At 43.2% G+C, this 16,521-nt stretch overlaps 1 protein-coding gene across 2 annotated transcripts in view; it reads right to left on the bottom strand.

Annotated features, from left to right (window-relative positions):
• The window catches only part of PDE3A (phosphodiesterase 3A), a 254,751-nt gene extending 238,525 nt beyond the window's left edge, over positions 1–16,226 (bottom strand). Inside the window, exon 1 of one of the 2 annotated variants that reach the window (XM_065683581.1) lies at positions 15,290–16,226. In XM_065683581.1, the coding sequence (XP_065539653.1) occupies positions 15,290–16,153 (864 nt within the window). In that variant the 5' untranslated portion in view covers positions 16,154–16,226. Of the gene's footprint in view, positions 1–14,592; positions 14,620–15,289 lie in introns of those variants that run through there. The other variant, XM_065683588.1, reaches the window with a different exon arrangement.
• Between the last annotated feature and the right edge of the window lie 295 nt (positions 16,227–16,521).

Genomic DNA, 16,521 nt, shown 5'->3' with positions numbered 1-16,521 from the left:
AGGATACCAATCCCACCTACAACTGCTCAATACAGGATGCTTCCCACTGCTACCAGATAAGGGAAAAGGACCAAAGACAAGTGCATGTGGCAGCTGTCTCTCCAGGTCCATAAGCAGCAACAGCTCATGGTGAATATTTTACCTTGACAAACATTAAAAGATACATATGATCTTCTGACCAAGACAGGGCTTCTTTTGTGTGGTTTTTTTCTTCACTTTGTTGTTGCTGTGGTCTTCTGAAATGGTTACAACTTAAGTGGCAGTGGTAATAGCAGGTACAGAAACTACAGGCATTCAAGAAACAGACGTAAACAGAGCCAGATCCTGCTCATAAGCCAGCCCTAAAAGTTAATTCATTGCTTCCTATTTCAAATCAGTATGTGCTCACATCTGGAGTGAGCTTTGCATATCTTACTTGCTGGGGAAAATAATACAAACATGGAAAAAGTACAAGACTCAATAGTACATGGATCAGTTACAGATCTAAACCACAATGTCTTGACTAACTACATGCTTGGGTCATTACAGTAACAGTTTAAAGGAAAACAGAAATTGTTTCAATCACACATTCCACAAGAACAGGGAAAAAACCATGTTCAGAATACTAGAAATAATTTCCAGGACAAAAACCTCTACCCATATGCCAAGAACACACACAGGTATTTATTTACAAAATACTTTTTGTACATACAATGCATTGTAGCAAAAAGAGAGATGAGTTTTCTAAGCAGAAAACCTTATTGCAGCTACACAGACAAAATCATGTGCCTTAGGATGCAACAAACATCACCGGCACCTCTCCCAAGGCCAGTCTCAAAACTGCTAGGAAGACCTTTTCATCCAACTTCTGGCAAGTCTTTCCTGACAGGCGCTGAGCTCACTCCACTGTTGTTGCCCATGCATTTCAACATTCACCACCCCCTGGGCTAAACTGAATTAAGACTGAAGGATGTTTTATTTCCAGCAGTATGATAGAGGGACTTCTGCTGCGAACAGCAAATGTGAAATAAGAGTGCTGGGACTGCCAAGCAAGGCACTGCTCTTGGGAGCTTTTGACAGCAGTGGCAGGGGATCCCATGAGACTCTCAGAGCTACAGGCTAGGCAAAATGATACATACACAGGACACAAAAAACGCACAAAGCTCAATTAGTTGCTAATGTTCCATTTCCAGAAAGCTGAATTATTAAGGGACTTCACCAGAACCACCTACCATAAAGCCCATTATGAACAGCTGGATATCTGCTATGAAAGTCAGACCTTGCTCTTTAAAAGTCTGGCTAAATTTTAGATCCAAGTACCAAAAAATTAATTATGATTTCACGTCTCTGATACAATTTCTTTCCAGCCATCACATACTGTAGGTGAAAAATATTTCCCCTTCTTCGTAAACTGCTTTGATTATGAGCACCATAAAACATCTAGGGACATTTGGTGGTGCACAGCTACCATTAAATCTTTACTGAGAAAAAAGGTAAGACATCTGGTTTACATTGTCTTTGAAATAATTAACTGATTTGCGCATTACCAAAGTGAAAATTAATTTTATTCTATTGTGAGAAAGTTTGGGAAAAGTGGAAGTCTTTAGTAATCTTTAAAAAGGAAAAAAAAGAAATCAAGATTAGGCCAGACAAAGAGCCAGTTCCCACAAAAGGCATGATGGAGCTGTGCCAAATGCTTCTAAGAACACAGCATTTTTTGGTTGTTTATTTGAAGCCAAATTTCTTATGCCTTCATTCTCTCTTTTATGGGTATTAATAAGATTTCCACATAAATCTGTCTCTACTTAGTCATCTTCACCACTGTCAGACTTCAGAGTCCTTCGTGAGGAAGGACTGCCAACGCAAATGTTTGTGATGTCACATAAGCAGCATTATCACTCCAGCCATCGCTCAGAACAAACAGTCCCAAAAGGTGAAAGGCCACTACAGCATATGGAAAGCAAAGGATTAAATATATAGAGATACATATTATTAGAATTAGGAGATTCTGAAAAAAGGGCGAGAGGAGAAGTAACTCTGGTAATCAACTAAATGCATTACCTGATGGTGTTAACAAATGAAAAGCCAGTGAACATTTTTCTCCAATTAACATACATTAAGACAGACTTCACATGCTATCAGGAAATTTTACCTGTGCTTATCTGAAATTGCCTTTCTTTGATTCTTAAATAAATTTATTGTACAAGCCCCTCACATTCATATCACAAATTGTGACCACAGTATGTGTATCATCAACATATGGAAATTTCCTCCAAGAGACCAATAGATTTTTGCATTAAAACTTTAGCATTTAGAGCCAGGTAACACAATGATCCCTTAAAATCTGAGATAGCATTACCATAGATTCAAACTTATGGATGGAGATCTCTGGTTCAGCAAACAAACATCCAGGCCACCAAAATAAACAAACAAACCATCAGATGCTCTTGAATTTGGCTGAAGGGAAAGAAGTGAGATAAGCTAAGGAAAAAAAGTAATATACAACCAGACAAAACTGTAGTGTTTCTTCGATGTCAGTCACTGACAGTCTGAAACAAATCTAACCCACCTTTCTTGTAAGTGGAAGTATAAGCAAGTGTCCAAAGCTCACCCTTAACTTGTTTGGCCTGTCTTTCATGAAAGAGGAAAGGGGCTTCAGATTAGCTGGGCTAAGAGATAAAGAATGATTTAGCAATAATCAGCTCGTTTATGTAAACAATCTAGATCAAAAAGGCACATTGACTATTCAGAAGAGTGGCACTAAAGAAGCTGTTAACTCCAAGCTTGCGGGCATCCATATCATGACATTTCTCTTAAGTTTGCTTTTTTTAAATAAACACTTGGGGAAAAAAAGGTAAAACCCAACATACATACATCTAAGAAATTAGATATGTAAAATTTCATTGAAAACTTCGGAGATTGCAAATTCAAGTATTCCAAAGATAGTGTACAACCTAATTATGCTTACAAACACTGATTCACTGTTTCAGATAGCAATCTGATCACAGGAAAGATAGAAAGCAACTTTCTGGGCTATCAAGTTTCTGCCTGAAGTTCTCATCTCCTTAACCTGCTATTAGGAATGATTAAGACAATCAGATCGTTTCTTTTATCTCAGTTCTAAAGACCTTAACCAAATAAAGACCCAGAGGCCCCCAGGCCAAGTTCTCATGAGCGAACTGAATGGCTGTAAAGGAAACTGCTTTGTGACTGCTCCCACCAGCTGAGAATTTTTTGGGTTGGGTTTTTTAAGTACATATCAGTAAATTTTGCAATACGCTGACTTCAGTTTAAAAATCAACATTTTCCTCAGCTTGTTTATACTTTCATTTGAGAAGAGACAATATGTAAAGCAAATCAGAACATGAAATGAGCACATACATTTCCCTTCCACTAAGGAGTTGTACTAATTCATGGCCAAGAATTTTATCATTGTAGATCACAGATCAGTTGGAGTTTCTAAAGGAATAACAAATTCTGAAGATCTAATTATGACAGCGTGTCCAGGCACGAACACAGAATTTAAAATTCTGGGTTTCCAAAAAGTCTGCTGAAGTGGCAGATCACAGTCCAAGACAGGAAATCTTAAGGTTAAAGATCTTCTTTATATGATCTATGTTATAATATATAAGGAAAAAAAAATTCTAGATCCAAAGACGACACCAGCTGAAACATTGCAATGAAAACCACTGAATCTATGTCTCAGCCACTGCACCCTTCATCATCCCCTACCACCCTAAGACATCACATGTTTTAGGACTAGATTTACACACTACACACAGCAGAAGAGAAAGCTGAAATAAAAATTGGATAGATTTAAGAGAAAGTAGACTGACAATCTACCTACTACTTCACTTACAAACATTCAAGAACTCCCCAAGAAACAGAGTTTGCCATCTCCCTCTGTCTCACTGCATCACATGTATCCAGAAAGCTAGGTTTAGACATCCTAAATTTCAGGTAAGCCCCGATGCCCAGTATTTCCTATAGAGGGCTCTGACTCCAAAGGTGTCTTGCCAAGAAGAAATAACAGGCTTGGATCATCAAGTAGAATTTAAACTGGAATAGATGCTTTAGTGCTAGCACCTCAGTCCATCTAATTGTTGCACTATTACCCCATGCTCCTCTATTACACTGCTTGACACAAACATGGCAAGCTTTCTAACAATTTGCATTTTGTACTCTCCAACCCAGAAGTCAGTTTTCAATAGCAATATTACACAGACAGTATTTTGTCACTGAACAGATTTCTCAATACAGCCTCTATAATGAGGCATGTACAAAGCCAGTGGTGCCTAAAATAATCAAATTGTACACACCGATTGGTATACCTGCCTGCGTCTGTGCAGCGCTAAGTGTGTGTGCTTCTCCACATGCCACAGGAAAGATAAATGCTCTGCAACTCTGAGCAGGTCTTTCACTGGAAAGGGTAGAGCCCCCGTTCAACCCTTGCCATCCTTTAAACTTCTGAATCTCTGACAGAGTCTTCCCCGCAGCTCTCTTCCTTGCACGCACAGGGGAAGTACAGCATTAAATTCTTTAATAGAAAATGTTTATTAATTTGCAGCTTTGTGTAATCAGTAGACAAGTAGGACTGTATTTAAATGGCACTTGCATATGAATTAAGTCTTAAATGGTCTTAAAAAAACACTACAACTCAGTAATGGCATATGAATTATGTTGCAACATTTCAGTTCATACAGAATTCAGAATCAACAAAAATGCAGCAAATGTCAGGAAACTGTTGTAATAAATAAATTTTCAGAACTGTCTCAACAAGTAACAAACACTAACTAGTTCATAACTTCCCTGAGAATAGGTACACAGCAGCAGTAACATACCCATCACACAGAACAAGTTTTACCACTAAAGCTCATCAAACTTATCTGTAAAAATTCAAGTTGCCTATTTATTTCAACTGGTCTTGTCACACTCCATGCTGAACAAACCCCCATTTCTGACCACAAGAATGACACCGGCTTAGGCTGTGGAGGGGCCTTATTAGCTCCTCCTGCCCAGCCAGCCCTGAGCTCCATGTCACAGCTAAAGCTAATAGCAAGTCAGTCAGGGCACCAGAGATACTATGCAAAGCACCTATATAGCTTGGCACCTCTATTCTAGAGTTGTAGCCCCAATCTCCAGTTTTAATATTGGAACACACGTGTTTGCAAGACAACAGAATTTATTTGTTGATCAAAATCACCATTTGAATAGTTTACAAATAAAAAAGAAAATTTCTACAAAACTTGGCACATATTTGCAAGTCAAGAAAGAAAAAGACTATCACAAATGGAAAATCAAGCCTGTGGAGACATTAGAAAATGCTATTAAATATCCAGAAAGAACAATGTTGTACATAACTCAGGCTGCAGACTGCTCTCAGAGGAAGAATTCCACCCCTCTAGGCTACACAATACAAATCTGAGTATATATATATATATACACATACGTATGTATATATGAAGATACATGTATATGTGTGTGTATACACACCTCTATAAAAGCGTGCTGCAGGTGACATTTCAAGCAGCACAACCAACATTAGCTCTGAATTACTTTAAAATAGGAAAGAAAATGGTTATCTGTTTAAAGAAAAAAAAAAAAGAGAGAGAGAGAAAGCAGCTCTCTGCAGATTTGTGTATGGGAACAGGGGAACACACCCTTCTCCTGCACTAAGGATGGAACTGAAAGGATCAGTCTGTTACCCTGGGAGGACTGAGCACCACAGTTCCCACTGAAGTCAGAGGAGACAGGAAGGAGATTATCAGTAATCATTACAAAAAGAACATAATAAAAAAAAAAAGTGCATTTTTAGCAATCCTTGACTTGTACAATAGAAATTTTAAATTGTCTCACAAGAGTAAGAAGCAGAGCTGTGTCTCAGTACAAGTACTCCTTTAGTAATCCTAACAGACTCAAACTAAAAACTCCAGCCACATATTATCTTATCAATTATCTTGCAATTATAAACGCATCCAAACATACTTAAAGTTCCTTATCAACACAACATACAGTGATCAGACCTTGTCAAGAGTAACCTGTGGTTAGCATCACTAGTAAAAGAGAAATGCGCCTGAGAACTCCACCAGCATCCAACACATTTTTGCCACTCACCAAGCGAGTATCAGAGGAAAGATTTCAGTATTACCAGCACAGAAATAGCCCCGTCTGCACTGGGGAGTGTGGCTGTGTGGTGGAAATGAAGCATCATAGTCTACACTGCAAGGAAACCCAAGTTAGATAACTTAGCTGATGAACTCAAACAGGCTGATGAAAGAAAGAGAAGGGAGGAAAAAATCTCATCATAAAAGCACTTCAAATGGCATTAAGCAGCAAGGGTGAACAGCACGTAAGACAAGGATGTGGAGCCTTTTTTAATATGCACTTTTGTACAGAGATCTGCACCTTTCTACAGCTGTCATTTCAGTAGAGATTTAATGTGTGGACATAGACAAGGTTGCATGAAGATAGACAAGGTTTCACAAGTTTTACTCTGCAGACAACAAAAAGCTTGGGCAAGCATATCGAGATTACTGCTCATAGAAGTGGAGAAAAAAATTGCTGGGCCATAGCTTCTCAAGCCATGAATCACTCTTTCCAAGTGCCTTCACCCACTGCTAAGCAGTCACAACTGGGAGCAAATGTAAGTGCTCCCAAGGGTGGCTTCATTGCCAGCACAGAGCAGACAGCCAACCACTATGGCCTCTTCAGCAACCCCACATTCTCATTTTAAGGTAAATTTGGGGTGTATATTTCTGCTAAGGATCAGTATTTTTATGTAACATAGGTAACCTAACATTAATATGTTCTGCCTATGTATCCTTCATGACACTAAACACAAACATACATTGGTTTATTTAAAATTGCATAGCAAATAAGTAAGAGCAAGACTAACAGAAGTATCTATACTCCAGCGTAAGAAACAAGTTAGGTTATCGCAGGTGCTGTGGCTGCCACTCATGCACAGAGATGCTGGTAAGGTATCAGCAACCTGCTGGGAGTGCAATAATTCAAACAACAGTTAACCTTTGGCATCCAAATGCTCAATTCTTTCCCCCTCTGGAATTCATTTCACAAACATAGCCAAATTTACTCAAGCATTAGTTGTTAAGGATGCTACTCAGAGTAGGTAATGTTCAGATTTTGTAATCACTGCCTTGTTTGGCATAAGGAATCTCTAAATTTCAATAAATAATAAATACATATGTCTAAGGACTTAAGAGTAGCTTCACTTCTACCTCATGACACACATGTTCCATGATCAGCATGTATTTTTATCTCACACATCCAGACTTTTCCTAGCAGTTTAAAACTAGAACATTGGTGTTTGGAGGGGAGGTGGGGGGTTGGTACTTGGGGGTTTGGTTTTGTGGTTTTAGGCTTGGGGTAATTTTTTGTCTGTTTTTTTGTTGGTTTGGGGGGGGGGGGGTTTGTTTGTTTTTGGTTTTTGTTTGTTTGGGGTTTTTTTGGGGTGGGGGAGGGTCTCTTTTTTCCAAACACCTTTCTATTCTTCAATTTTTACAGAAGTATCTATTCAGTATTCCTCAGTTAGATCGATTTTTACATATCCGTCTAGTCTCTTCTTAGATGATGATCAGAGGTTTGAGCTATCTGTGGACCCCAACCATCCATTGTGGCTGACCAAAACTCAATACAACACTCTATGCTGGGAATTTACTAATCTAATTTCACTATAATCTTTCACGCGTGGACTTTTTTGGTGACCAGCAGTGCCAGCTGAGAGTTATTTTCCTGACGGGTTCCAAAATTAACAATGGAATTTCACCAGCCAAAGTCTTATAAGCAGTATTTTTCCTGTGCTGTATATTGTAACTTTCATTTGGCAACCCTTCAGGTGGCATTAGGAAACCATCCAGCTGCCTCCTAGGTTCAACAGGAATGAAGGACTATTTATCTCATCAGCATATTCTGCTGTTGCACTCTTCATGTGGTATTTCCCACTTTATTTATTGATAGTTGTATGTGTGAATAGAGCCATGAGGTGTCACAACAGATAAAGCAATGGTGATTTACCCTATTTTTCCAGACTCTTGACAGATAAAGAGGCAGCTGCTTCTTTGGACCACAATCTCCGATGATGCCCATAACTGGCTTTTCAAAGGTCAAAACCTCCCACTGCTCTTCTTCCAATTATTCAGCCTGAGAAGGCTGCAGGGGCACCTTACAGCAGTCTCCCACCACCTAAAGGGGGCCTGCAGGAAATCTGGAGGGGGACTTTTTACAAGGGCATGTAGAGACAGGACAAGGGGGAATGGCTTTAAGCAGGAAGAGGGTAGATTTAGATTAGATATTAGGAAAAAATTCTTTACTGTGAGGGTTGCCCAGAGAAGTTGTGGCTGCCCCATCCCTAGAAGTGTTCAAGACCAGGCTGAATGGGGCTTTAAGCAACCTGATCTAGTGGAAGGTGTCCCTGCCTTTGGCAAGGGGGTTGGAACTAGATGATCTGTAAAGTCCCTTCCAACCAAAAACATTCCATGATTTGTTTGTTAGTACACCCAAAGAGCCCAGATGAACGAAGTACAACCACCTTTTGCAGCAGATTTGTTGCTTTACCCCTACCTCATTGCACTTTCCCAACCATTCCACTAAGGGCAAAACATTTGACCCACTGCAGTGGAAAATGGTAAAAAAACAAACAAACAAAAACCCGAAACCAAACAAACACACAACCCACAATAGAAAATAAACAAATAAACCGAAGAAATAAAAAACCCACAAAACACGCACAAACCCCAACCCCGATGCAGGCCCAGCTAAGTACCACGGACAGATTTTGTTTGTTAAAGTCAGTGACCGGTTTGGCAGCAGGCTGGGGAGCCGCACACTGGGGCTCTCGTGCCCTCTAGGGGGCCGGCCCCGCCAGCGCCGGCCCCGGCCCCCCGGCTGCGCGCTCCCCCACCACTGCCCTGGCTCCGGGGTGGGGGGGCACTCCCAGCACCGCTGCCCCGGAAGAGCGAGAATAATGCTAATGACCGGCTTGTAGCAACTGCATGAACCCACGGAGAGGGAGAAGGAAAGCACCTCAAACTCTTCATTTAAGAAGGAAAATAGAAAAGTAAAAGCTTGGCAAAGGGGTATAGCAATTCTTCCTCTCACAACTCATTTAATAGCCAAAGACATCTTAGAAAGAAGAAACATATTCCCCATGAATTAATACTTGGCCAGAAATCATATTTAAGCGTTTTGGGGTTTTCTGAATTATTTTTGCTATTTATCAAATCGTTACCCTGATGAGAGAACTCCTGATGCTACCACCGTACTTGCAGCAAGTCTTAGAGCAAGCCAAGTTCAAATAAAATTAAAAAAAAAACCAAAAACAAAAAAACCCAAACAACTGAACACCTGCATAAAAAATGCAATCGCCTGCTCCCCCCCACCCCCCAAAAAAAAAAAAAAAAAACAAACCCAGCCAAAAAGCCCACACAACTGAAAAACTACAGAGTCCAAATGGAGGTGTTTATTTCTGAGCGATAGTTTGACTAACACAGAACAGACTTTGAGGAGAGGGTTTGGTAATATGAGAAACTTTTTCAAAACCAACCAGAGAAGAAAATCCATGCACAAAGAAGGTAAACCCGACTTCTACTTTGTTATCTGAATCTTTACATTCGTTTCCTTATCCATCAAGCGGTATGTCAAAAGCTGTACATCTCCCATTAGATTGCCGAAGTAAATCACAGTGACTAGCCCAGAGCTTTAATTGCAGCAGTGTTCTTTTTATGCTCAAAGCAGTGAGGATGCAGGCAGCTCACCCCCATTTTGAGCCCTGCAGTTTGTAGGCACCAGAACCCAGCACTCGTTCCACTTCCAGGCTGGGGTTAATTTGTTTTTTATATATTACTTTTTAAAGAAAAAAGCCCAAGCAATATTCCTTCAATCTGCAAAATACAGCTATGTCTCAGTCTCTTCCAAAAAAAGAGTTGGAACGTAAGCACACTAACAGTAGATTAGGTCAAATTCAGACAAATGTCACAGTTAATATCCAAAACATCATGTGTCACTGTTTTTCCCCTCCAACCCCAACAAGCTTCTCAGAACACATTTCATACACACGGTCACTGTTCTGGCTGTTTATTTAATTAACATGACAACCCAGCATACACAGGATTTCTTTCAGTTCCCCGGCTTTGCATTTTCACACTTCAGGCAGAAAGAGCAGAAAGTCACTACTGTAGTTTACTTTTTTTTTTTTTTTTTTTTTTGCCAATATGCCATAATGTACATTTCTTGATTTAACCAATTGACAAAAATAGATTCTAAACCAATCGCCTCAGCAGCAGTTTTTACATTTTTGTGAGGTTGAAAGAAAAAAAAAAAGAAGGAAAAAAAAAAAATCTAAGTAGAGCAGGTTTGCGTAAATGAAGCCATGCAAAAGAAAATAAAGTATTACGTCTGGAATCCCTGGGTGATTTTTCCTGGAGCCTTACTTAAATATTTTACACAGTTGTGTTTCAGCAAGTCAGCAGATGACATAACTCCTCCGTATTGCTTGGTTTCTAGTGACCTAAATGGTAATGCCAGTAAATCTTATCAGAGCAATTACAACTCAATAAAGCTTATTAGCAAAAGGAGGTATATGGCATATAAAACCACGTGTCTAATAGAAGACATAACTTTGACATACATGAAGTACAGTATCTAGATTTAATCTGCCTTCTCTCCAGAATTCGAAATCTCTGTATGCCACACTCTGATCTCTCCTGCTTTCAGGCCAGAGGATAGGATACGTAGTATTGAAAACTGGTTATAATGTAAGGGTGCATCTGTCATTTCTTTAGGGCAGAATGATAAAGAACCAGGAAAGGGAGGGAAGCAACGTATTCCTGGCAGTTACAAAGTTCTCACTGTCAAACAATGAGAAGAATAGATAAAGCCTTAATTTTCCCTTGGAAAAAAAAAAAAAAAAAAAAAAACACCCCAGAAAAACACCAAAAAAACCCTAACCCCAAGCCCAACAACAAATACATTTCTTTTTCTCCTCCATTTCTTAGATCTTATCGCTGAAGAGATATCTTTGACCATGTGAACTGTTACAGTATTGTCTTCTCAACTCTGCAGACAGCTAGAGATAACGACAGTCCTGGCTCACAACTTTCCCAGGCTACAGACTGGGAACAGGCAGAGTCACCATCCAGAAACCCACAAAAAAATGGTCAAATTGAGCAAAAAACCTTCTGCTGCTGCTGGAGGAAGTCAGAGGAGTCTGGCACCAGAGTTACTTATCTGGAAAAGTAACTTTTCTGAAGGAGAAACAGGCAGGGAAAGATGCAGCAGCACAAAACAGCTCCCAAGCCTCAAACAAATGAAAAGTAAGTGACAGATCCTCAGATGTCCCTCAGTGAGGCAAAAGCTTTCTGCTTCTCCAGCCGCTCAAAACGGGGGGAAGAGCAGGGGAAATGCCTCAGTCCTGGTGCTACCCCCTGCATGGATCGGGGCTTTTTAGCAGGGCAAGACTCAGCACTTCACTACTGCCTTCTCAAATGGGCTTGTGTCACCCACTGGTTTGGGGACTAGGAAGTACTTTAAACCCTGATGGATGCTATACCTGTGACAGACTTTAGACTAAGGAAAAAGATCTGAAAAGGCAAAGCAGATTGCACTGCTTGCAGCAGCTGCTCTAGTTCAGTTAACATACACTTGTAATAAATCCAAGTTAGCTGAAAGCTTACCATTTCCCCAAACAAAACAAACAAGCAAGGCTTTAAAGTAAAACTGGGAGCCTTTGGCATGGTTTCGAATTGTCCAGCTATTATCCCCTGCGGAGTATTTTACCCACCAAGGCAAAACCATCCCTTTAGACTGTTGCTTGTTAGGATTAACACACACAGATCAGAGACACAGGGTCCAGAACACACAGGTCATACAATATTTTAATGGGAAACACCGCAGAGCACATTTCTGCCCTGCCCTCCCAACATCCTGTCCACACTTTTAGGGAAAACTATTATGTTTGCAAAAACGTGATGAAGAAACTCCAAAAGCCATTATGCTGGCAGTACTTGTGCATTTATCAAAGAAAAAAAAAAACAAAACCAAACCATTTGTTCGTTCATTCACTGTCTTATCCATCCATTCACAATTTCTCTCTGCAGCCTTTTTTCAAATCTGGGTGAGGGAGCCCTCAAGGAGCTGAGCATCTTTAGCCAGCATTGATGAAATCACAGGGAGACAACACTCAGCTGGGAACAGGAGGAAGCTGTTGCAAAGCACACATTTCTCAATGGCATCTACACACACACCAAACTGGAAGCCTTAAGAATTTGCCAAAGTTGAAAAAGAGAGAGAATAGGTACAAAAATCAACTACAAAAAACAGAATTAAATAAAAACCTACTTAAGAACACTTTTAGCAACAAAAGCAGATTAAATCTTGGAGTGTTTTTAATTTGGATGGTGGCTTTTTTAATGAAACAGGTTTACTTTTTAAATTATTTTTGAACTATAAGCAACTAAGATTAGACATTTCTACAGCAGGAGTAATTCATGCCATAAACATTTCCAGCTACTCCTACTAGCAGCTTAAACAGAAGTATACTTTCAATTTTAAATATGTTAATACCTTTATCCGTGATGTTAGTTTGCAATTCCTGGTACTGTCCTTTATAGTACAAGGCCACATAGATTCAGTTCTGTATTCTAACAGGGAACAATTCAGATTATAATTGATATGTGTGATGAAATAAATTCAGAAATTCTGACTTCTGTAGACTATCAGATTAATACAAACAGTCAAATGAGGAGGGAAACGTATTCTGGAAAAAAGAAAAGCTCGATGAAATGGTCAGCAATAGGAAAGATTACACAACAGGCAATGGGAAACATCTCTAAAACTTCACCTACTGTTACTCACCAAATGAAAACGCCTATTTCAAAGCAATAAAGTAGATCTATTTCCTGATGAAAATTATTGGCAGCTCCCAGATGTATTAACAAGCTATCTTTCGGATCGGAAACATTCAGAGCATGTTTTCTTAAAAAATGTGGGGAGGGAAGGCCTAATTTTGTTTTTAAAGCCCTCACCTCTATTTTTAACATGTTATATTTAAAAACTGTCCAAAAGAGAAACATTTACCTATGGTTTCTTTATGGGGAGCCGATTTTTGCTATAAACAAAAACTTTGTTTGCTGTAGGAGAGGTCCTACTTCTCTCAGCATTTCTTCGGGGTCCTTACGGAGCTTTGTTTCAGCTTTTCCATTTTTTTATCAAACATTTATTTCAGAGGACAGCTTTTAGGGAGAAAGGTCACATACACACAGCCACATTGTGCTTAAAAAAATAAAGACAAAAAGTCTCCCCAAACTCGAAAGTAGTCATCCATTTCTAATCACACAGTGACGCAAGCAATACCAGACCTTGATATTGATTAATAGTGAGTGAGAACAAAAGAAAAAGAAATTTGCCAAAATCCTGCAGCGGGTAAGCTGAACTGTTGCCAGCTCTCTCCAGTCCAGCTCTGCAGCTTGGAAGTGGGAATCGCTCGGGGCAAAGCTGACCACCATCCCCAAGTAATGTACCACTGGGGGGGCAGAATCTACCTTGTTATCTATCACCAGTTTAACATTCTGGTAGTCATCATACAGGTGATCTGAATCCCCTCCAAAAGAAAAGGATGTGATCACAAACCAGTGAGCCCTGTCTATGAATGATTACATTTAGAGATGTTAATTAAAAAGCTGCTTTTATTTGAAGTGTGAAAGTGAGTGGAAATATGCTTAACACCTTACAAATTATTATTATAAGAAATCACCAGCAATACCTAGTGTCATCAAGGAAGTATAAACTATTTTAGTATCTTGCCTTAGATACTGTATTTACAGATTATCCTTACACCCTTTTCTCTGCTCCTGCTCCTATTAAAGTCAGAACTGGGTCAGCTTTCTACTTTTTCACACTGTATTTGCCTGGACGCTGTGGTAAATATTTCTTTTACCTAACAAAAATGTTAAATAAATAAGTACAGTTATTTTAAAATAAGCCTCAAGTATAGAAGGTTGTCAGGCCCTCTTCTAGAAAATGTCACAACCAACCACAAAGGGATGTAATCAAACCATTTCCAGAAACAAACTAGCCTCCCACACCATATGGTTAGATGCCATCACTCTGAAAATACTTAGCTGCTTATCCAGCAAGCAACCTGAATGAAAACCTTTGGTGTACGGCAACACTCTTCAGCTGACCACAGTGCACAGAGTAATTTTCAATACTAATTGAAAAAGAAAGCTTAACACCATTTGCCACTTATTTCCCCCCAGGTTTCCCTTTCCACTGCTCAGCAAGGGTTGCACTGACTTTCAATATGCTCAGTTACACTCAACCCACCAAACGGTTCTTCCGTGTGGCAATCTTAAACCTCGATTAAAACACAAGAAAAAGATTTGAGTGCAGAACTAAGCTGACCTCGTGTCCATGGCAGGACTCTAAACAGCTGTGGAGCTGAGGTAATAGCGTGTGTGTTTCTTTTTTCCCCTTTTTATTTTGAGGTATGCATTTAAGAGAATGCATTGCTGCTAACAGAGTAAGTTCTCACTGATCCATTCAAATCACTAACTCTTAAAGGAAACAAGGCTGAAAGAAATAGCATGTGCCTCATACCAGTTCCCACAACCGCAGCAGAGCGGGACGTGTTATTGATCACAGGCGCAGGGAACAGCCCTAGGGAGGCAAAGTGCAAAGATGAGACCAGTGCTGTGCGGGACAGCCTCAGATGACATGCCATCACCCTGATAAGGGACCTCTTCCACCGAGGACAGGCTGCTCAGCTCACACACGCACATCACCCTTTAAAGCTTAAAGAAAGTTTAACAGGGCTAAGCTACCTCTCCGAGAAACTAAAGGTTTGGAAAAGCAAGGTTCGTAAGTGATTCTGGAACACCTGAGGGCTGTGCCGAGGGGAGGCTCCCACCATCTCCGGGAGCGCAGAGGGTACCATCTGCCTCAACCCTCCGCCAGGCTTAAGAGAAGCAAGAGCCAGTGATGGCTGTAAAAGACAAGAAAACCCCGAGCTCCTTTCCCCATCGCCCGTAGTCGGGGCGAGTCAGGCTGGGGCCGGAGAGCCCCGCTCCCCCCATGACCCCAGCCCCGGCCCGGCCCGGCGCGGCGGCCCGGGGTTCTCCACTCCGCGGGGCGCCGCGTAAAGCCCGCACCGTGCTCGGCCCTTCCAGCGGGGAGCGGCCGGAGAACAGAGCTCCACGCGCCGCCGCCGGGACCCCTCCAGCCACCCCGCCTCCAGCAAAGTTTGGACCCGTCCCGTCCCTCCGGCTCCTGCCCCCCCCCCCGGCTCCTGCCCTACCTGCTCCCGCGGGATGCAGGGCAGCGATGTACGCCGATGGGTCTTGCTGCTGCTGCCGCCGCCGCCTGACATCTCGGGGGAGATCATGGAACTGGACCGCCGCCTCCTCCTGAGCACCGGGGCTTCGTCCGCGACCGGGGGGCCGGCGGGAGGCTCCGCCAGCGGGGCGGCCCGTCGCGGGGGCCAGAGCCGGTCAGCGTAGCCGGCTAGGAGGATGCCCAGCAGCCCCAGCAGGTAGGCAAGGTAGGGCCGCCAGGACGCCGGGACCCTCTCCAAGGCGACGAGGGACGTGGTCCTGGCCGCGCTAGTCACAGCGAGCATGAGGACGCCCTGCCTCAGCTTCAGCACCAGCCATGTCACAGCGGCCAGGCAGCTCAGCACCACCCCCGTGGCGGCGAGGGAGAGCAAGTGATCCTCCCCCGCCGCCAGCGCCGTCTGCGCCACCGCTTCCCCCCCACAGCAAGCGACCAGCAGCAGCGCCGCCGTCCGCGCCCGCACGCCGCCGCGCACTAGGTACCGGCCCGCGCCGAAGAAGGCGCCGGCCAGGCCCAGGGGCACGGCGCCGGGGGGCACCCAGCCCCGCGACCCCGCGCCGCCCTCCGCCGCCAGCTCCCGGCCGCGTTCCCCCCGCACCAGCCTCACCACCAGGGCCAGCAGCACGGAGAGGGAGCCGGCGCACAGCGCCGAGGAAAGTTTCCGGCGGCGCCAGGTCTCCCTTAGCGGCGGCGGCGGCTGCGGCGCAGCCCCGGCAGCCGCCCCCCCTCGCTCCACCGCCCCGCCGCCGCCCCGCGGGGTGCCGGCCTGCCGCCCCGTTGGCGAGCAGCGCCCGCTGCAGCCCGAGCTGCGCGCCTCGTCGCCGGCCATGGCCCCGACGGGCCTCCCGCGCACCCGCGGCAGGGCGGGCGCCCGCCCCGGGGCTTACTGCCAGGCGGGCAGGGGCCGGGAGAGACCCCCCGCACGGCGGTCAGCGTCGGGAAGGCGGGGGGCTGCTGGCCGGGGACACTCCCCGCCGCAGCACCGGCATTTCCTGCGGAGCTCGCCCCCCGCTCGCCTCCTCCCCACAGCCCAGCGCAGCGCATGAAAGGCTGGGGAAGCGCGTCGCCTCCTCCGCGACTACCTTGGGCTTAGCTGGGGTGGCTGTAAGTTAGTCAGTATGTGCTTGAAGTACGGAGAAATTCTACACACTGTAAAAAAGGGGAACTGGGAGAAAGGCAGCTGTACTACCTCGGAAG

Source organism: Lathamus discolor, chromosome 1 (genome assembly GCF_037157495.1).
Source record: "Lathamus discolor isolate bLatDis1 chromosome 1, bLatDis1.hap1, whole genome shotgun sequence".
NCBI lineage: Eukaryota > Metazoa > Chordata > Aves > Psittaciformes > Psittacidae > Lathamus > Lathamus discolor.
The sequence above is the reverse complement of the archived record's forward strand: the minus strand, read 5'-3'. Positions and strand labels throughout refer to the sequence as shown.